The sequence below is a fragment of the Saimiri boliviensis genome, chromosome 11 (genome assembly GCF_048565385.1).
Source record: "Saimiri boliviensis isolate mSaiBol1 chromosome 11, mSaiBol1.pri, whole genome shotgun sequence".
NCBI lineage: Eukaryota > Metazoa > Chordata > Mammalia > Primates > Cebidae > Saimiri > Saimiri boliviensis.
Window position 1 is genome coordinate 68,105,396 of NC_133459.1, and position 23,856 is coordinate 68,129,251.

Below are 23,856 nucleotides of genomic sequence, written 5' to 3' on the forward strand. Positions count from 1 at the left end.
ATAGAGATGCCTGGCAAAAGTTGCCATTTAAATATTTAATAGGAAAAAAATGGGAAGAATAATTATTTGTTTACAACCCAAAATATTATTTCAATCAAAATTATTTTAATGTAATAAAATGTGTTCTTCAAAGTATGTTCATTTACATATACCTCTCTCATTGGTGTCTTTCAGTGATGTTTTCTCATATGAGATCTTTTTCTAATGCTACGGAGATTAAAATAATTTATCTTAATATGATTTGAGCTGCTATACTGAAGAAGAATATTTCATAGAAGGGAAATTCATAAATGTTGTCATTTTCAGAGAGTGTCGAGGACATTAAAATTCATAGTAAAATTTCAATGTGTCCATTTCTATTATGCCTTAAACAGTGTGCATCAATCATGCTTGTTACCGCAGAGAGTTACTGGAAATGAGTAGAGCTTGGAAGTAATAGTGTAAGCAAGTTATTTTCATGACAATGGCTTATCACCTGATAATCATCATATGAATGTTTTGCTTGCTCCTTTCAGGGGGTATGCATGTTTTTTTGTCATCTGGTCCAATTCCACTCTGAGTTTAATTTTCTATTTTAGCTAACATTTTTCCTAATCCTAGAACTACGCCTCTTTACAAAAAAAAATGTTATTTAAAACCTATTTCTATGGAATTACATTAAAACAAGTAAACTTTCTATTTCCCTGTACTGTAAACCAATTGGTAATTATTTTAGTCACCTTCTGCATTAGGAGTTCCATCTTTTGGGCATTGAAATTGATTTTTTTCATCTTAGCATCTGAAGATCCAGAGTGTGCCCCTTGCCCAATCGCCTGAGACTATACAGTGACACCTACAACAGAGGATGTGGAGGGAGCAGCTTTTCGGGCACCAGAAATGGCAGCATCAGGAGCATCAGCACGAATAGACTTTGTAGAGGTAGTTCTCCCAAACTATATTACGAAACCAAACATTTTTGGTGCGCTACCTGCTGATGGGGGCTGCCTTCTTACTGCCTAGTATATGCAAAATGTTTGGTCTTTGTTAAAGTTTAATGATGACATTTCTAATAGAGAGAGACCTGGTTTTTTTTTTCCAAGTGTGTTCAGTTGCCATAACTTTCAATGAATATGAAATTGTATCATCTCAGAAAACATTAATACCCATATTTTTTATCTAATTGATTTCACTATTTGTTATGTTAAGGTGCTGTTGTGTATAATTTTTGTATATTTTTTAAATGGATCAGACTAAGTCATTTAGAAGTCATCCTAATGCAGTAAGTAAGATAATTTCTCTAGTTTGTGCAGTTCTTCAGAGACTGAATATAATTGCCTCGTTTTTCTGTCATACTCGATGATGTTCCATTGTGAACTTATTTTGCAAAGTTCCCAGACGGCCCAAGTCAAAACATGAAATGCTGGTGATTGATTTTATGTATCCTTTCATCTTATGTAATTTAATGTGAAACAGTTATTTTGTAGCTCTAAAATACATTTGTTAATTAACCATACTGGCTTTTTGTACAGTTCAATGGCTTATAGCATTTCAATTTGCACACAAAATGAGTCTCTGTAATAATATTTTTGCTAAATAAATAACATTCAACATAATGAGTGCATTTGCTTTTAACCTTTTATACACATAATTTAAAAGTAGAATATATTTCATATTAATATTTTGAAAAGCTTGAAATTCAACATACAAAGGTCACCATCTTGCTGATGCCTAATGCAATGCAGCAAATTTATTCTTCATCCCATATTAACTCCCTTTTGGAACAAGGCAAAATACAAATAATTTATAATTATTTTGTTGGAGCTATTTCTTGATTAAATACAGTTCAAATATTCTTTATATTCTTTTTATAAAACAAGTATGAACAGGATACATTGAGCTTACTGGCTTTTCCTATTGTTTTGCTTCTATTTCATTTTACTGTCTAGGAAATAAACATATTTTTTGTAAAACCTATGCTATGGAGCTAAAATGTACTTTCTTGAGTATTTATATTCTGTTTTATCAATTTCAATTATATGAAACATATAAAATATAAAACTATCTTAGAATGCATAACCCTTTGTATAAAACATATATCTGAAAGTAAATGTTGATTTTTGTTAAAATTGTGTAGATTCTGATTTTTCCATGAGTACTTATGAAGATCTATATGTAAAAATTTAAGTCTACTTATTATGTTTGTACAACCTTGTTTTTAGCTGTGTGTACGATATGCTTATTGACTTCTGTCATTTTCACATATATTGCATATATCTCTCAAAAACTAAAAGGTATATTGCTATTCTAAAAACACAAAACTTCAATTTTTGATACTGCTTTAGAATCAGTTATACTGCCTTAGTATAGTTTTATAATGTCTTCTTATGAATTCTCAGTGCCCTTCAAATGCCACCAATTTATTTAGCTTTCCGAAATTTATTTTAGAGATTACTTCAAAAGGGATTACTTAAAACATTCTGTATGAAAGTAGCTTTGAAGATTAAAGAAACATTGCTGTTTTGACTTTATGATGATCTAAGTAAGAAACTGGACTTTTCATTACTAAAGCTTAAAAGTCTTATACAGCAGGAATAAAAGTCTACATCATGCTCAGACTGTTGGATAATTATTTTGTTGACATAACCTTACTGCAGTAAACCATGTTGCCTTTCTGGTCTTGATAATGTATAACTGAAAACTTATATGTGTAGCAAAAAAGAAACATTTCTTAATGAAAAAAATTAACCGGTAAATGGAATAACTGTTATAAAAGCCAAAATGTTTTAAAACTTAATCAGCAGAATTGATTATAAAAGGTTAAAATAAATACAATTGAATATAAGACATGATTTATTTTTGCCCACTGTGCATGTTATATGTCTTGGTTAGTGCTCCGACAATCATAAGTGATTGTAAATTCATTCACAATACTGTGTGACTCTAATCTTTTATTCTGAGAGGAATCATGCATACCAACTTAAATATTGATTGTGTTTATTTATAAAGTTTCATAGATTTTCAGCCTCAATATATACTTTTAAAAAAGGTGAAAATGAAATTTGTTTATATGCATTTATTGTTGTTGAAATAATTTTATTGAAAATATATGCTATTGATTATACATTCATGAGTTGTAGGATATGCTTATTAAACCAGAATTTAGCTAAACGTATTCAATTTAAAAAAAAACAACAACAAAAGATGCTTTAGAAGAAGGCAGTACAATATGTGGTTACCCATTCTCCAGGATACAAATACCATACAGCCCTTTCCTCCTTTATAATATTAGACTACTCTCAGGAACCTGGGGCCTGATGTGAACACTGCACTGTATTACCTTTCATCATTTTATCGGCATCTCATGAAGAGAAGTCAGTTGTTATGCCTTTTAGGAGTGCCTCGGAGGACAGAGTACATATTCCTGTATGTTTCTCAGTAGTTACTGGTTTCTGGAGCTTCATTAAGAATTTCTCTATATGTACTCTACCAGACTATTTTTTGTTCATATCAAACTTTGCCAATTAAGATTCCTGCTATTTTCTGTTATCTTTTTAATCAAATCAACTTTGTTGAGCCAAAACCAGCAGATCTAAATTTTGTCACCGAAAATTATGATTATTTTATCAATTTTTTTAAAGGAAGGCACATTAGGCGGAGTCAGTTTTATTTTGTGTCACTTGTTTCTGCCACTAGCAATTAATATAAGTTGAATAAAGACTGATGATCTTTATTTATTCATTGCCATAAAAAACACTATTACCAGGACAAAAATACAGCATCTGGAGGTCTAGTATAGTAACAGTAGTAATTTCAGAACAAATGGGTTTAGAACAGCATAAGAGTGTGGAAACTACATATTGCTCAAATCTCAATGAGGTAAAAATCTTGTGCTAAACCAGTAATTCCTCCAACTCTCACACACATACAACTTCCTTTGATTTCAGCTGTATTTTATGTATGTATATAATAACATCTAAAATCCAAACTCTTCGTTACCTCTTGTGCTTGGGCAAATTTTAGAGAAAATGCAAATCTTTAATTCAATCCAGTTCAATAAACATTTATTGAGGACTGACTGTGTCAAGCGCAGGGATTAACACTAGAGACACCCATACAAAGAGCCCCTGCTGTTCAGCAGCTTAAGGTCTGATAAGGAATAGACACAAGTGAAGCATTGTATGCAGTACAGCATAGTACATAGAATTATGGAGACGTGATGAAGGCCCAGAAATAATAGTACAGAGAAGTTCTGTTTCTTAGTCCTAGCTGTAAAGTCCAGGTGAAGCCGAAGGAATCTTTCAAACCATAAATCAGAATTTTAAAATGGGCAAAGGAGAATGAGTGTTGCTCACAGAGGAAACCCCATGTCACAAGGGGTTGAATATGTAAAACAGAAAGCATGAGGAAGGAGTAACCATGAGGTAGTCAGAGGAAAAACTGTGAAAGGGCTCTGATGCCATGGTTGGACTTTATTTTGTGGGCAATAGGTTTTGATGAAATGGTTTTAAGTAGAGGAATGACAAGATAGATCTGTGGGTGATGGGGTAAAATTGGGTACATAAGAATTCAAGCTCTCCTTGGTAAGCAGGCAAAAAACAAAGACCACTCTGGGCCAAGTGTAGTGGTATACACCTATAATCCCAGTGCTTTAAGAGGCCAAGGCAGGAGGATCACTTGAGTTTAAGAGTTTGAGGCTACAGTAAGCTATGATCACACCACTGCAATCCAGCCTGGGCAACAGAACAAGACCCTGTCTCTAAAGCTGCTTGGACAATTCTTTTTTAAAAACCAGCTTTACTGAGATGTGTGAAGTACATAACATAAAACTAACTCATTTTAAGTATACAATTCAAATTTTTTTGTAGATTTATAGAGAAGTGTAATTATCACAATTCAATTTTGCTCATTTCTATTACCCACTGCCCAAATCCCTCCTGCTTATTCACAGTTAATCCCCATTCTAATCTCCTTTCCTACCCTAGCCCCAGGTAACTACTATACTGCTTTCTGTCTTTATAAATTTTCCTTTTCTGAACATATAAGTGGAATTATTCATGTAGTCATCTTTTGTGTCTGGTTCCTTTCACTGAGCATAATGCTTTCAAGGTTTCTGCCAGATTATTATTAGACAAATAAAATAGACATATTTTACTCCTAAAGAGACTATGAGCACTGCGAAAACAAGACATGTGATAAGGATGTGGTGTGAGCCTATCAGAGGAGTAGAGGAGACAAGAGATTGAGGGACCAAGATAGTGAGAGCAGGGTGGCAGGAAAAAAGAATCGGAGAAGACTCGGAAGTGCACAGTTATGTGAAAGTAGAAGAAAACATGTCGAGATATTTTAGTAAAATTTGCTGAAGACTAAAGATTTGAACTGTATTGCCTCCCTACCTTAGAGATTTAAAATAAGTATTTGTAAAGATTGGACTTCCTGTTTGTGGTTACCACTGCATTCTAGATACTAGAGGTATCACAAGCTTTGTTAGTTTCTTTGGAGAAGTCACTTCTCCAAAGAATGCTTACCTTAGATGAAAAACAAGAATGCACTTAAATCATGACAGATTGACATCTGCAGCTAAAATATAAAAGGGCAAAAGTGCATCTAGAACAAGCTGTGTTATCTTTGAAAAGCCAATGGGAAGCCAACGGGACATTGTGACAGTCACACTGAGATTGAAATTACAGGTTTTTTTAGAGAATGCAATACTGATTTAAGAATACTTGTTCAGATGAAGAAACAGACTTATGTAGCATGATGAGGCCACTCAAGTTATAAAAATTTTTAAAAAGACAGGTTACTGGCAAATGTTCTGAGTCTATATTCAAGATCTACCCTACTAACTAAGAATGGCTGCCTTGCTGATTTGACTGTTACCGTAGGACTGAAGATAAAGCAAATTTTGGAGTTGTTTGTGTGATCTGCTAGTTACTAGAAAAATCACAGGTTTACAGTGCAGCTAATGGGATAAACAGACTCTAATTTTAGGGCAGTGAAGACATTCTGCATGATGGATAATGATGCTATATAAATAAAGAACAAGCTGTGTGTGATACATATTTACTCTGATATATGTTTATATACATAAATATATATTTTAAAGATGTGTATGTACATCTATATATGTACACATAATTTTATGTATAGTGTACATTTGATGGGTTGGGAGAAATGTGTAAAGACATCTGTAATCCATCCGTGATGGATACATGTCATTACACATCTGTCCAAACCCATCAAATGTGCACCAAGAGTGAACCCTAATGTAAACTGTGGACTTTGGGTGACTATGATGTGTAGATGTAGTTTTCCAGCTGAAACAGTGTATCATTCAGGTCGGGAATGTGGATAGTACAGGAAGCTCTGCATGTGTTGGGTTGGGGAGTATATGAGAAATCTCTGTGCTTTTCTCTCAATTTTGCTGTAAACCTAAAACTGCTTTAAAAAAAGAAAAAAGAAAAAAAAAAAGCTGCACACTGGCCAGAATATGCCTGCCACTTAGTTGTTACCAGGAAGGGACAAACTGAAAAACAAAGAAGCCACTAAGTAGAAAATCTGAAAATCTCCAGGCCTAATGTCATGACTGGCCTCAGGCCAAGAACTAGCTGATGAGTGAAATTGGAGCCTCAGAAGACAGTACCAAAGACGGTTTCTGAGAGCCTGCTGAAAGGACCCTCTCTCCAGAAACACATTTCCAAACCCCTAGGAGTGGGAAGTGGTCCTGCCAAGCACGGTTCCCATAGGGACACAGCGGTCTGTTGTGGCCTCAATAGGAATGAGATTTCTCAGCGCTGGTTAGAAATATTGCAGAACCACTGGGCGGAATGGTGCATGCCTGTAGTCCCAGCTACCTAAGAGACTGAGGCAGGAGAATTTCTTGAGCCCAGGAGTTCTAGGCTGTAGTGCGTTATGCTGATCAGGTGGCAACACTATGTTTGGTGTCAATATGGTAACCATCCTGGAGCGGGGGCCCACTAGGTTTCTAAGGAGGGGTGAACCAGCTCAGGTTGGAAATGGAGCATATGATCAAAACTCCCATACTGAACAGAAATTCTCGGGAACAATCCCAGGTTAAGGACTGCAGATTCATTTCCTAGGCCACAGAGTCAGGATCCCCTGCTTTGGTCAAGGTGGACAGGACAAACCTGGAATCCTGAAGGTTGGTCTTGTTTGCTTCTGTTAAAGTAACAAGAAACTATAAAACCAACTCTATTCTTTAAAAGAGAGGAGGTTAACTACTAAAGCGAATGTGTTTTAATTACAGGAAGTTGGTATTTCTCTAGCAAATACTCCGAGACACTGGAGAAGTGTTTGCATACTCTGAGCAGGGGAGAAAAAGAAGCAAATTAAAATGGATGAGATAAAATGGAGATTTTTGTATTTTTCCTTCCTCCTTGCCCACTTTGTTCTCTGTCTCCACTTTCTGAGAGAAGAAAAGGCAACAGTCACTGTAAGATGCCCTCAAATAAAAGTCAAAGGAGAATTAGTCTGCTTTGTGGGCTCCATGTGAGAGCTGGAGGTGAGGGGACATCAGGAGCTCTAACTGTAGGACTTTAGCACTGAGCAAGGGGATAATCAGGGCAGAAGATAGGGTAGATGTAATGTCGGGAAAGAGAGTTATTTGAATAGGAGAATAAGGTTTTCCCAGGAGTCTTGGTGTACTATGCAGTAGGATAGAAAATATCAATAAAAGCTGCTGTGAGCCAAGTTCATAGATCCCTTTAAGTGTTGAAAACAACCTCAGGACAGAAATTGCCATTTGGGATCTATGTTTCTCTAAGTAGCCTTTATGAAAGTATCATAGGAATGAATTCAAAGGACAGGGAGACCAGTTGCTATAATCGGGACAAAAGAAGGAAAGCATAGTAATAGGGATGAAGAAAAGTCAACTGAATTGAGAGACATTTTTGGAAGTTAATTCAGAGAACGTAGCTTATTCTTGACATATATAAGGGAAAAAATGCAGAAAGTTGATAAAAATCAAACTGCTTCTAGATTGTTCCTTAAACCAGGGCTTTACTCTGTGGCTTTATGATTTAATTTGAAAAGGATTTCCCAGAAAAAAAAGACACAGCCATTTTCAAAGCAACTAACAACAAATTGCAAAGCCAGAATAATGCATCGTGCATTTATAACTGTTTTTGATTGACTTATAAATCTGCTTCCCTTTATTAGTTTGACTAAAATCCAGTCCAAATATCAATGCCTCTTTGAAGATTTCCCTGGATCCCCAAACATGTGCACATGGGACTTGGGATTATAAAATTTCTAAAATGTTATCACATCATATGATAATTAGTTGTTTGAAGGTCTGCGTCCTTGAGCTCTTTGAAAGTGGGACTCTGTCTTATTCATCATTTTATCTCCACTGGATAGAAAAGTGCTTTGTCCAAAGTTAGATTTGTTAAATGAATAGAGGAGAATGGCAGTCAGAGGAAATGCAATCTGCTGAGTGTCAGCAGGACTATTATATGCAATAAAAACAACAAAATTAAAATGTCTAAAATCAGTCCCCGTATCTATTCATTAAAATATGAAACTATTTCCAATATCATTCCTATCAATATTTCCAGTGAAACCAATATGCGTATGTGCTATTAGTTCTAATCATGCTACTAGAACATTGTTGAGTTTGAAATTGTTACCATCATTCAATTAATACATGTATAGCTCTCACTTCCATTTGAATTATTATGACACCAAAAGCTCAGATAACAAAAGAAAAAATAAACAAATGCGACTAAATCAAACTAAAACTCTTTTTACACAGCAAAAGAAATAGTCAACAAAATAAAAAGTATGCTGGGCATGGTGGCTCATATGATCTCAGAGCTTTAGGAGGCCAAGGCAGAAAATGACTTGAGGCCAAAAGTTCAAAACTAATCTGGAAAACATAGTAAGACCCCCCATCACTACAAAAAAATAAAATTAATCATGAGTGGTAGTACATGTTTGTGGTCCGAGCTACTTGGGAGGCTGAGGTAGGAGGATCACTGAAACCGAAGAGATCAAGACTGCAGTGAGCCAAGATCACACCACTGCACTCCAGCCTGGGTGACAGAGTGAGAACTTTTCTCCAGATTAACAAAAAAATAAGATGAATAAGAAGAACAAATACCAGGCACCCTATAGATGTGGAGAAAATATTGCAAACTATATGTCTAATAAGGAGTTAATATCCAAAGTATATTATAAAAGCTCATACAACTGAAGAGCAACAAAAGAAAAAAAGCAAACAAAAACCCCAGTTTCCAAAATGGAATGGACAAAGGATGTAAATAAACATTTTTCCAAAGAAGGCTTCTGAATGACAACAGGTATAGGAAAAGGTGTTCAACATCACTAATCATCAGGAAAATGCAAATCAAAGCCAGGAGTTATCACCGTATACCAATTGTGATGGTTATTATCAAGAAGCCTAGAGATAACAAGTATTGGAAAGGGAGTAGAGAAAAGGTAAATTGCTGAGAATGTAAATTGGTATGGCCATTATGAAAAACAGTATGAAGGTTTCTTAAAAAATTAGAACTACCATATGATCCAGCAGTTCCTCTTCTGTATATATTATACCCAAAGAAAATAAAACAGGCACCTCAAAGAGAGATTTGAAGTCCCATGTTCATTGCAGGATTATCCACAATAGCCAGGATATGAAAACAAATGTCCATTGACAGATGAATAGATAAAGAAATGGCAGCATATGTGTACATACCTACACACATACATATAAACACTCTATAAATATTATTTAGCCTTAAAAACAGAGATCCCACTACTTGTAACAACATAAATGACACTGGAAGACATTTAGCTAAGTGAAATAAGCCAGACACAGAAAGAGAAATAGTATATGATCTCATTTATATGTGGAATCTAAAAAAATTCCAGCACATTGGGAGGCTAAGGCAGGTGGATTTCTTCAGCCCAGAAGTTTGCTACCAACCTGGGCAACATGACAAAGCTCTGTATCTACGAAAATGTACAAAATTAGCTGGGTGTGGTGACATGCACCTGTAGTCGTAGCTACTCATGATGCTGAGGTGGGAGGATATCAGATATCACTTGAGCCTGAGTGGTTGAGGCTTCAGTAAGCCAAGATTGTGCCACTTACTCCAGCCTGGATGACAGAGGGAGACCCAGTCTAAAAGAAGAGGAAGGAGAAAGAAAAGAAGGAGAGAAAGAAAAGAAGAAGGAGGAGGAAGAGGAGGAGGAAGAGGAGGAGGAGGAGGAGGAGGAGGAGGAGGAGGAGGAGGAGGAGGATGTGGTGGGGGAGGGGGGGAGGAGGAGGGGGAGGAGAAGAAAAGGATGAGCCAGAAGAAAAGGAGGAGGAGGAGGAAGAGGAGGAAAGAACCACTTTTGTTGATTATCCTTAAGAAGAATTTCTTGTCTTTAAAGTTTTATGAGATTGCAGCAATTCAGTCACATCTTCAGGCTCCACTTCTAGTTTTAGATCTCTTTCTACCACATTGAAATTACTTTCTCCACTGATTTTTAAAATTCTTCAAAGTCATCAATGAGGGTTGGAATCAATTTCTTCCAAACTTCTGTTAATGTTGATAGTTTGAGCTCTTCTCATAAATCATCATTACTGTTAATGGCATCTAGAATGGTTAATCCTCTCCTAAATGTTTTCAATTTACTTTGCCCAGATCCATGAGAGGAATGACTATCTGGCTATATACAAAATGTATTTCTCAAATAATAAGACTTGCAAGTCAAAATTTCTCCTTGACCCATTAACAGCAGAATGGATGTTGTTTCACAGGCATAAAAATAACACTAATCTTATACATCTCTGTTGGAGCTTTTGGGTGACTAGATGTATTGTCAATGAACAGTAATATTCTGAAAGTAATCTTTGTTTCTGAGCAGTAGGTCTCAACAGTAGTCTTAAAATGTTCAGTAAACCATGTCATAAAGAGAGGTGCAGTCATCCAGGCTTTGCTCTTCCATTTCTAAAGCACAGGCAGAGTAGGTTTAGCATAATTCTTAAAGCCCCTAAGATTTTCAGAATGGTAAATGAGCATTGGCTTTAACTTTAACTCATTAGCTGCATAAGCCCCTAATAAGAGAGTCAGACAGTCCTTTGAAGCTTTGACTCCAGTCACTGACTTCTCTTTAGCTATGAATGTCCCAGATGGCATCTTCTTCCAATAAAGGCTATTTCATTTACATTGAAAACCTGTGTTTTAATATAGCCACCTTCATTAATTATCTTAGCTAGATATTCTGGATAACTCGCTGCAGCTCCTACATCAGCACTTGTCGCTTCACCTTGCACTTTTATGTCATGGAGATGACTTATTTCCTCAAACCTCATAAACAAACCTTCGTTAGCTTCAAACTTTTCTTCTGCAACTTCCTTACTTTTCTCAGTCTTCATAGGATTGAAGAGAGTTAGGGTCTTGCTCTGGATTAGGCTTTGACTTAAGAGAATGTTGTGGCTGGTTTGATCTTCTGTACACCACTATCACTTTCTCCGTATCAGCAGTAAGATGGTTTCACTTTTTTATTATTCATGTATTCACTGAAGTGGCACTTTTGATTTCCTTCAAAAACTTTTCCTTTGAACTTACAACTTGGCTAACTGTTTGGTACAAGAGGCCTAGCTTTTGGTTGACTCCAGCTTCTGACATGCCTTCCTTACTAAGCTTAACCATTTCTAACTTTTGATTTAAAATGTGAGACCCACATCTCTTTCTTTCACTTGAACACTTAGAGATTTTTGCAGGGGTATTAATTGGCCTAATTTCAATATTGTTGTGTCTCAGGAATAGAGAACCCAAGGAGAGGGAGAAAGGGGAATGGTCTGTTGGTGGAACAGGCAGAATACACACAACATTTATCAAATTAAGTTTGCCATCTTATATGGGCATGGTTCATGGCTCCCATATAGTAACATCAGATATCACTGATCAGATATCCCAATAGTAACATCAGATATCACTGATCACTGGCCAGGCATGGTGGCTCACACTTGTAATCCCAGCACTTTGGAAGGCCAAGGTGGGTGGATCACTTGAGGCCAGGAGTTCAAGACCAGCCTTGCCAACATGCTGAAACCCCAACTCTACTAAAAATATAAAACTTAGCTGGGCATGGTGGGCACCTGGAGTCCCAGCTACTCAGGAGGCTGAGGCAAGAGAATCATTTGAACCCAGGAAGTGGAGGTTGCAGTTAGCTGAGATCATGCCACTGCACTCCAGCCTGGGCAACAGAACAACACTCTGTCTCAGAAAAGAAAAAAAAAAATAATAAGATCACTGATCATAAATAAACATAATAGATACAATGATAAAGGAAAAGTTTGAAATATAACCAAAAGTAACTACAGAGACATGAGTGAGTCCATGCTGTTCAAAAAATGGTGCCAGTAGACTTGCTCAATAGAGGGTCGCTACAGACCTTCAATGTGTAAAAAATGCAATGTCTGTGAAGCACAATAACGTAAAGTAAAGTGCGAGAAAATGACATGTGCCTGAATTCTCATCACAGAAAAGAAGAAGAAATCCATGTGAAGTGATGGGTATCTTAATTAGCTTGATTGTGGTAATAATTTCACAGCATATACATACATTGAAACATCACACTGTATACTGAATATATTCCATTTTTATATGTCGATTATACCTCAATAAAACTGAATAAATTTATACTTAAAAATGTTGTAAAAGGGGAGCAGTTCTACTTCAACTATGGGAAAGATGGCAGTGGCACATCAGGCAGAGGAAATAGTGGATGTAGGAAAGTCTGATATATATTATGGAATGAGGAGTGGCCTGGTTTTCTGATCAGAGAAGTGAGTTAAAAACAGTGGTAGAAATAAAAGTGGAAAGGTAGGGTGAGGCGTTTGGACCTCACTAAGTGGTAACACTTAAAGATTACCTATGAGAGTAGCAAGGACACAGTTGGTACTCAAGGCAGGAGTTAAAAACTCAAATGAGAAAATATTGGAGCAACGTCACACAGGTAAAGCCAATAATGTATTTAAATACGATACAATACACATTTTTAAAGTCCCTTCTGGTACTGTGATTGACTTGAAGATGCATGAAAATATATGAATTACAGCTCAAACTTTGTCATTCCTCTAGCAAAACAGTAAGCTAGACAAAACTGATTTAGCCTAAAAGTGGTCCCTTATTCTGTAATAATGAGGGGTAGATAATATTCATTTACTGGACATGCCAAGCTTTTTACATACATCATTATTTCACTGACCCTTGTAACGACTGAGTAAGGTATGTGTTGTCACTTTGTTACACATCAGAAAACTGAATCTCAGAGAAATTAAACCATTTACTCAAGATCACTCTGTTAGAAAGAGGCAGAAACTGGATTCAAACCCACTTCTCTCCACTACTCCACCTTGTATCAACTTGATTGTTTTGCCTACAGACTATAGCTCTGCTTAAATTCTGTTTAAGAAACCAAATTATTTATGCTGATGTTGTTTATTTGATTTACTTCCAAGGTACTTGATTAATAATCAAATTATATTAATACTTCCTGCGGATGATAGATATTCGTCACACAGTACAAGAATTGCTTATTCTCTTGAAGTGTTTTTCATTTTAAAAAATACATCCAGGTACATTTTGGGTTCTTGAATCACTGATTAACCATTCAGTCCTCATAATGTGAGATTGAAGAGATAATCAATGGGTTTCATACAGTTAAAAGAATGTCAGTCTCTGCACTGTCTTTAAAAACTGTCCTTAATTTATCACTCAGTGTCTTTAGCTATCAATTTCATTTTTCCAACCTTTTAAAATCAAGGTGGTTTCTTTTGCATTTCTTGAGATTCAAGATTGAAAATGTAACAAAATCTCAGAATCTCAGACAGCTAACATGTATTAAACTTTTCAAAGCAGTGAAGCAATGCTTTAAAGAATATGTTTTTTGATCTACACATTAATCTCATAAGAGGAGCATAAAAAATATTTCCAATTCAGTTAATAAGAACTTTAATGTTATTTGGTAAAATACAAATAATGTCCATAGTGCCACAGATAATACACTAATTTTTTGTTTCAGCTTATGCTATATATTGAAGTACATTCTATGTTATCTTTTTTGTTGATAAAAAATGTTTGGAATTGTAATTTTTATTATAAGTGGATGCTTTGCAGAAGGATTTTATACAAACTGGTAAAACTTTGAAGTATAAATTATTTCCTATAGTAATTACCATAAATACAGATAAATAACTCAGAATGTTTCCATATAGTAACTACTGAGCAATATACTTTCAGTATTTCTTGATATAAATAGATATGGGAACCATGTAGCTTCTAATATCAAGGCATTTGCTGTTTTAAGAGATTTTTTAAATTTAATTTTGAATACAAAATTTCTTGTACTTGAAAACCAAACTTTTTTTTTCCAGTCCCCTCAATGAGCTTTTGGTTTTGTGGAAGAGATATTCCAGGCCAAAGAAAGTCATGTGCAAAAGCAGGGAGATGAATGAGAAACTGATGAATTGTGCAAAATACCAAGAGATTAATTTGTGTGTAGGCATTGGCTACTGAATGTCAAGACATGAGGTTTGAGAAGTAGAATAGGGCCTATTCACATGTGGTTTTATATTCCAGTATAAAGTTAGATCAACAAAGAGAAATAAACCTCATTGCGTTGATTTTTCAATAAATACTGATCATTTTATTTTACCTAATCTAGGGACCAGAATCTTAACTCTAATAGATAATATAGTTGCTAATATTTATTGAGTTCTAAATTCTTTACATACATTAATCCACATAGCCCTCATAGTACCTTGAAGTAGGTATTATTATTATCCCCATTTTACAAATAAGTAAACTAAAACACAAAGAAGTAACTTTCCCAAGGTCACAGAGCTGCTAAGGTGTGGGGAAAGGATTTGAACCCTGGCAGCTTGGCTCTGGCCTTGTTCTTAATTACCATGGCACAGCTGAATAGAGACCACCCAAACCAAATTGAAGTTTTGAGGATACGTGATGGTTTTGTTAGAGGTTTGAGCACATGTTTAATTCATTTCCTCACATTTGTTGGTAAAATATCCTAGACTCCTTTTTGTTTTTGAAGACAGTTTTATTGAAGTACAATTGGTATCTAATAAACTGACATACCTGGCATATACAAATTCACAATATTCAAGACAGAAAAACAACCTAAATGTCTATGGACAGATGAATAAGAAAATGTGGCATTTACACACATTGCACACAATAAAATATTAATAAGCCTTTAAAAAGACAAAAATTCTACCACTTTTAATAACATGGATGGACCTAGAAGACATTATGTTAACTGAAGTAAGTCAGGTGTAGGACGAATACTGCATGATATCTCTTAGATGAGGCACCTAAACTAGTCAAAGGTATAGAAGTAAATAGCATAATGATGGTTACCAGAAGATGGCAAGGGCATAAAGTTAGAGTTATACAATATGAGTAAGTTCCGAGATCTGCTGTGCAACAAACGGTAGCCATAATTAACAATCAGGTATTGTGTGCATAAACATTTATTAAGAGGGTGCAGGGCGAGGTGGCTCAAGCCCGTAATCCCAGTACTTTGTAAGGCCAAGGAGGGCGGATCACGAGGTCCAGAGTTCAAGAGCAGCCTGGCAAACATGATGAAACCCCATCTCTAATAAAAATACAAAAATTAGCTGGGCATGGTGGCACATGTCTGTAATCCCAGCTACTCAGGAGCCTGAGGCAGGAGAATCGCTTGAACCCAGGAGGCAGAGGTTGCAGTGAGCCGAGGTCATGCCACTGCACTCCAACCTGGGTGACAAAGCAAGACTCTGACTCAAAAAAAAAAAATTATTAAGAGGGTAGATCTCATGTTAAGTCTTCTTACTACGAAAATAAATAAACAAACACACAAAAACCCAGAAAACAAAAAAACAAAGGCACACAAGAAAACTTTTGGAGGTTATGAATATATTTGCTATCCAGATGGTGGTGATGGTAACTTGAATGTATAACATATACAAATTCACCAAACTGTATATTAATGATATGAAGTTTTTGAATACTAATAAACTCTAAATAGAAAAAAGTGTAGAATTTTATAAGTTTTGAAATATATACACACCAGTGACAGCATCACTGTAATTGAGATAATGAACAAATTCATCAGCCCCAACAGTGTCCCAAAGGCACTGCTAACCCGACTCTCCACACAGACAAATATTGTTCTGCTTTCTATCACTTTTGAGGAGTTTGACTTTTCTGGAGTTTTATGTAAACATGATTATACAGTATATTCTCTTTTTTTGCCTGAATTCTTTCACTGAGGATAATTATTTTGAGATTCTTCTATGCTGTAATGTTTATCAATTTTTATTGCTGAATAATATTCCATTGTATAAATATACCATGGCTGTTTATTCTTTCTCCTCGTGTTGAATATTTGTGTTGCTTCCTTTCAGATTTGGGCTATTTCAAATGGGCTGCTATGAATATTTATGTACAAGTCGTTGTATGAATGTTGAGGGAAAAAAGTCTCAAAGAAAATATATGTCTTCATTTATAAGGAATACAAAATTACATAGAATACAAAATATGGTATCAGAAATTACAATAGTGGTTATTCTTTGGGAAGTATGGTGGTGACTAAAAGCGTTCCTGAAGGGGGCTGCTTTTGAACTCTGGTAATAGGGTGCTTCTTTTTTAAATTTTATTTTATATTGATACATAATGGATATACTGATTTTCAGGGTACATGTGATAATCTCAGACATTCCTACAATTTGTAAAGATCAAATCAGTGTAATTGACGTATTTATTACCTTAAATATTTTTCTTTTATTTATGCTGGAAACATTCAAATTATTATTTCGTAGCTATTTGAAATATACAATAGATGATTATAAATTATGCCCACCCTCCTGATCAAACACTACATCTTATTTCTTCTATCAAACTGTATATTCGTATCTGTTAATCAACCTGTTTCTTCATCTTGATGTTGATTACACAGATAATCAGTCAGTATATGAAAATTCAGTGAGCATATTTCAGATATTTATTATTTTATAGGTATCTTATACATGAATTAAAAGTTAAAATAAAGTGAGGCTGCTGAAATGATTGTGGCTAAATCTAGATGTTTCTCTATAGGTTGCCTGACTGGTATGCCTGTTTCTTATTTCATAGCCTTATAGTATTCCACTCATAAACTCCCAGTAGCCTCTCTGTCCTTCCTATACCATTGCCTTTATAGCCTGTACTGGAATTATATGTTTTATTTTAGGTCTTTCTTGTTACACTATAAATTTTCTGCAACAAAAAAAGATAATGTCTAAGTTTTCCCCTTTGTTTTTACTCTATGGCATGGTGTTTGGTAGAGAGTAGATATTCAATTGATCCTTAGAGGAATACTATAAAGCCTTCTCTGTTGGTTGCTTATGCAGCTCAAAGGTTAGCCTCTGAGCCTTCATTATTTCACTTCTACTAAAGACATCAGTTCTCCCTCCAATAGTCTGTAAATTATCAACTAGGCTGTGTGATATTGAGAGATTTGCTTCCAAGTGTAATGCTTTGTTTTAGTATCATTCCTCCAATATTTGTATTACTGAGTACTTGCCATGTACTCCATTTAAGCACTTTACACCTGCTAACTCTTTGAAGATGCACAACCCAACAATATTTGCATTTTACAAACAGGGAAACTGAGGTACAGAGAAGTAGAATTCCTTGGCCATATCACATTGCTAGTGAGTGAAAGAGCTCAAATTTGATTTCAGGCAATCTCACTTCAGAACTCATGCCTTTATTCAGTTTAGTCTTTTATGTGTATATATGCTATATTATATCATTATGTTTCCTCACTTCCTTCAGAACAACAAAATGTTAGCTTTTCACAGTGGCTTTCTTTGGTCACTTTCTATGAAATAGCATCCCTTACAATAATATCACTTTTACCCTGCTTTATTTATTTCACAGCACTTACCATCACTCTATATGTTGTATATTTCTGTCTATTTCCTTCTTGTACATTTCTCCTCACAAGAATGGTATTTCTGTGAGGGCAGAGATTTTCTCTGTTTGGCTTTTGACTTTATTCTTATAGAATGAGGTCTGGGACATAATAGGTGTTTAATAAATATTTGTTGAATAAATGCCTGAATGTTTCATAGAATTGATTTATGCTATGGCATTGTGGTGCTAAGTACAAAGGGATAGCAAAGGTTTATTTTTTTTAAAAATCCCTTCTAGCAGGATCATTTCCTGCTTAGAAACCCAAATGGATCTTTATTAGACAGAAACATGGGTAAAAATACATATTCCATGTAGCATAATTGAACACACCCTGTCAATCTTAACTCCAGGCCATTTTTTAAGACTCTTTGAATATACAGTGTCATGTGAGTTTTTACTCAGGTGAAACTTTCTTTTGGCAAAGGGAAGCTGAAAGAGAGTTTTTATATTACTTACATTGTGTCACTTGCATTTTGGAAAGATTTCTATGGCTGCTCCATGCAGAGTGAATTATAGCGGGTGCAATGGAAGACATGGTAACCAGTTAACAAAGCCATAGAGTTACTCCACGGGAGAACTAACTGAAGCCTTGAACTAGAACTATAAAGTAGCTATGGAGATGAGAAAGGATGAATTTCAGACAGAATAGAATGCATAGGACTTGGTGAATAATTCATCAGGGGGTAAGAAATACCTCCCAGCTTTCTGTTTCAGGGAATATCAACTACCTAGACAGAAAATAAGAAAGATCTGGGAAGACGTCAAATTTTGTTTTCAACATAATAAATTGGAAATACATGTGGTATATTCAATTTGGAACTCAGCACCCGTGGCTGGAGAGCTATATTTCAAAGTCATCCCATGCCTGAAGTTACACAGGGAGATTATGAAGAATATTGTTCCATTTGATTCATATATATCACACAATAACCAACTCTGTGATTTTAGCTGAAAAAGACTTTAATGAGAGGACCTTGACTAAATGAAGTAATTGTTGGCAAGACAAGCCAAACTTAAAAACTAAGAAAAGCAATTTTTTAAAATAACAGTACAGTATAATACTGTTACACCACCACTGAACACTAAATGCCACAGTTTGCACTGGTACTCTGCCAGTGCTGGGCATGGGCCACTGCTACTCCACCATCAGCTTGCAGTTTCTGTTGCTGTCATCACTGTTGCTGCTGCTGCTGCTGCTCAAATGATAATCAATTCTAAGTGGTCAGGAACTTCTGTAGATAGTATCTGTGGGGGGTGAGGATCATGTGTCTGAATTGTATAGCCTGAGTACCCAATTCACTGACACCAGAAAGGCTTAGAAGTCAAATATCTAGTCTCTAAGAGGGTGAAAAGTTGAGACCCACCAAGAAGATAGCACCAAATATACTTAGTTAACGACATTAGGTTTATTCATTGCTGCTGCAACCGAGATTGTATACCATGGAGAACCATGCAGCCTCTCAGTAAAAGGGAGTTAGAAGAGACCTATAGATGATTTTGAAAGGAATTTGAAATACTAAAAAATTGAATTATCATTTTGGGATTGGGCATTCTCTGAAAATGGGACATTTGGCTGTTGAAGATTTTAAAGTTTTTTATCTTGAGGCAGAAGGAATGGAAAGGAGTCACGATTGAAGAAGCAGCAGTAGTCTCTCATATTCGCAGAAGCACAAAGTCTTTGTTTTTATCTCTATTCAGGAATAATTATGAAATTGTCTTGTTTTTATTTTGTATCATTGTGGTCACAAAGAATTGTGAATCAATCAGGATGTTTCATGGAATCGTTTATGATCAGCAGGCAAATACCATAGTATATGTTGTAGCAACTAGACCAGCTACCAACTGTCTGCTGTCAGAGCTGCTTTTACCTTTCCTGGAAGGAAACTTTGCGCCCTACCAAGACTCCTGAAATAGAGAATTGTGGAAATGCAGATGCCAGGGAGCCAATAAAAAGAAAAATTACCAAAGCCTACAATTTCCAACTATAGGTATCACTTTAACTCAGGAGTCAGCAAATTTTTCTGCAATTGGGTCAGATAGTAAATATTTTTTCTTTGTGAGCCATCAGGTCTCCACTGTAACTACTCAGTTCTACCATTGTAAGCACAAATGCAGCTATAGACAATATGTAAACAAATGATCATGGCTGTGTTCCAATAAAACTATTGCTATGGTTTGAATGGGTCCCCTTCAAAATTCAGATCTTGCAAATGTGGTAGTCTCAACAGGTGGGACTTTTAAGATGTGATCAGACCATAAGGACTGCTCCCTCCTTAATAGGATTAAGGCTCTTTAAAAAGAGGCTTCCTGCGGCTCTTTAAAAAGAGGCTTCCTGCAGCTCTTTGGCTGTATTAGGACTTAGCCTTCCTCCCTTCTTGGAGTGTGCAACAGGAAGTTCCTCACAGATGGCAGTGCCTTGATATTGTACTTCCCAACCTCCAGAACTGTGAGAAAATAAACTTCTGTTCTTTAAAAATGACCCCAGTCCATGGTATTCTGTTATAACCGCCCAAACAGAATACATAGCTGTGCTCTAATAAAATTTATTTTATGAACACTGAAATTTGAAATGTATATCTTTTTCATATATAATAAAATATTATTCTTTTGGTTTTTTCCAACTATTTAAAAATGTAAAAGCCTTTCCTAATTTGTAGGCTGTATAAAAAGAACAGTGGACCAGATTGGGCCTGCAGGCTATCAGCTGCAAACCCTTGCTCCAACTAATAAACAATATTACTGACAGGATTCTGTTGCCTGTGAGACAGGTATGGAAAGAGAGTCAATAGGTTTTATGGGATCATGTGGATTTGGAAGAGAAGTCACCACAATAGAGGTTCCATTTAGTTTTGGTCCTTATCATGAAACTCAGAATCTACATCTATTTTAATAGCTTTTAAATTAAGAAATAGTGATAAACACTTCATTTTTCTTCATTGTATTCTAGAATAAACTTCTTCCCATATGTTTTCTAAAATTATCATTTATTAGTCAGCTTCAGAGGAGAGCTCTCAGTTGGTTGCATACAAACCAAGAGTGCTGATATTGTTTCCTTGTTTCTGATCTATAAAAATTATGACAGATTTTTTGTAACATACAATCGTCTTCTAAAATGCCAAGTCGTAATAAATATTTTCCCCAAAATTCTACCTTAAAAAGCAATTACTGGTTGAGCATCATTAATATGAAAATCCAAAATCCAAATTCTAAAATGCTCCAATGAGTATTTCCTTTAAGCATCATGTTGGCACTCAAAATATTTCAGATTTTAAAGCATTTTAGATTTTGGATTTTCACACTAGGGATAGTCAATCTATACTCTCAATTGTGTGTTTGTTTTCAATCTGAGGTGTCCTCTGAGATGTATTTTAAATGGCTAGCTTGAGTCTCATGACCTCCAAAACTAAATCTACCAGAGAATGACTCCCATGAGAGAACATAACTCATTTAGCCACAATAAACAGTTCAGTATCCTGTAAATTACAATGTATACAGTGATTTTGCAGGTAGTAAAACCATCAAGGTAAGCTGGTGTCAAATTATAAGGTTCCCTGAATGCAACATTGAGGAATTTAGACCTTTTCTTTAAATAATTGTATTTCTGAGCCCAGAAATGATATGAACAAATTATTTTGGGGTTTACTCTGGTGATAATGATGTATGGATTGGAAGCAGCTGAAAGTGGAGGCAGGAAGACTAGAGAAGAGGCTGTTTACAAATGCCTGGGTTGCCATCATCCACGGAGTAAGAAGGTCAAAGCTAGCACAGTGACAGAGGGGAGGAAAAGAGAATATACATTCAAGAGATGATGATGGAGATAGAATATGCAGGTGTTTGTAACTAGTTGGAGGATGATGGAGAAAGAAGTTTAGAATAGCTTCCATGTTTCTGTTATTTAAGGCTACTACTAGCAGGCTAGAGTTTCACCCTGGGAACATGACCTACTGTAGCCTGATAGGTGAATGATAATATGTGCTACCTGGTATTGAGGAGACTTAATATGTGTCAATATCCATATGGAGAAGCTCTAAGTAATGTGGGTGGTGGTAGTGGATGTGTTATAGTTTATGAAAAGATACTAATTCATGCTTATATGCATATGGATAAGGTTTCTATGTACGTATATGGGTTAATATACTATGTACGAGTAAAGATTAATAGTACCATATATTATTCTTGTGTAGTAGCAGTAATGCACAAAATATATAAGACGCTAATGTATTAGTGATAACTCATTAATACTTACATAGCATTTAAGATGCTTCTAGAGAAAAGTTCAGGGAGTAATTTCATTAGAATTTCAGCTTTGGGTGTTGACGGTGAAGTGAGAATGCTTTTTCCCTGTTTTGTCCTGGGAGGATCTCCGTTTCTGGTTTAATAGACCAGAGTACTGAACTATACTACTGGGACATTTTCACTTAAGTTATTTGTTTTCGATTAGGGTAGTAAGTTGAATGAGGGTGAAGATGGCAGAGAAATATAGAATAAACTCTGTCCAGTGACAATAAAAGAGTATTCGACTCGTTGACCTCCAATTCATGTAAGTGTAAATAGGTCAGTGACTAGGATTCAGAATAAATATTGACTTAGTGGCTGGAATATTATACTTTGTTGTTTAGGTATGTGAAGTACAGGAATAATTGCTAGGATGAGAATGGAGAATATGAGAGCTAGGATGCCTCCTAGTTTGTTGGGGATGGATCATAAAATTGAATATGCAAACAAAAAGTACCAGTCTGGTTTAAGGTAGGGCAAAGTATTGAGAGGGTTAGCTAAAGTGTAATTATCTGGATTGCTCAGGAGGTTAGGTGAAAATAGTACAAAGGTTATTAGAAGGAGGAGGAGAAAAATTAAACCTAGAAAGTCTTTGGTTGTATAGTTTGGGTGAAAAGTGATTTTGCCAGGTCTGATGAAATCCTTGAAGGGTTTTTAGATCCTATTTCACGTAAGAATAAAAAGTGAACAGTTGCTAGAGCTGCAATGATAAAAGGTAAGATGAAATGGAAGGCAAGAAATCGTGTGGGGGCGGCTTTGTCAACTGAGAATGTGCCTCAGATTCATTGTACAAGGTCAGATCCAATGTATGGGATGGCTGATAGTAGGTTTGTAACTACTGTCGTGCCTCATAATATTTGGCCCCCTGGGAATATGTAGCCTATAAGTGCTATTGCTATAGTTGTGAATAGAAAATAATACCAATATTTCAGGATTCTAGAAATATATATGATCCATAGTACAAGCCTCAGCCAATGTATAGGAAGAGGCATATAAAAAATATTGAGGCACCATTAGCATGGAAATAGCAGATCATTCAGCCATAGTATATGTCTCAGTTGACATGAGCAACTGAAGAGAAGGTGGTTGAGGTGTCTGATGCGTAGTGCATGGCTAAGATAGTTCTGTGATGATTTGAAGAATTAGACAGGCACCGAGAAGTGAACCGAAATTTCATCATGTAGAAATGTTAGATGGTATGGGAAGATCAATAAATGATTAGTTAATAATTTTTGCTAGTGGGTGTGTTTTGTGGATATTGGTCACTAGTATTCTTACAGTTGAAATACAATGATGGTTTTTTATATCATTAGTCATGGTTATAGTCCATGTGGGAATAATGACATATGCTATATTTTTATTGAGTATTCTCTTGGTTATAGGATTTGTGGTTTTTCTTTGAAACATTCTCCTATTTATGGAGGTCTAGGGTTGATTATTGGTGGTGATGTGGGTTTTGGTATTGTGTTGAATTTTGGTGGGGCTTTCATGGGGCTAAATTTTATTTATCTGGGTAGTACAATGTTTGTTTTTGTTTATACTGTAGTGATGGCTATTGAAGAATATACTGAAACATGAGGGTCAAGTATTGACATTTGGGAGGTTTTATTATTAGGATTGTTAATGGAGC

General features: G+C 35.6%; 1 protein-coding gene across 11 annotated transcripts in view; it reads left to right on the forward strand.

The window, feature by feature from the left end:
• LRRC7 (leucine rich repeat containing 7) overlaps positions 1-23,856 on the forward strand; it is a 565,757-nt gene that overhangs the window by 318,047 nt on the left and 223,854 nt on the right. For 3 of the 11 annotated variants that reach the window (XM_074381010.1, XM_074381009.1, XM_074381008.1), the window contains one exon: positions 776-10,186. The exons of the other annotated variants lie outside the window; for them this stretch is intronic. In XM_074381010.1, coding sequence (XP_074237111.1) covers positions 776-782 — 7 coding nt within the window. In that variant the 3' untranslated portion in view covers positions 783-10,186. Of the gene's footprint in view, positions 1-775; positions 10,187-23,856 lie in introns of those variants that run through there. 11 annotated transcript variants of the gene reach the window in all.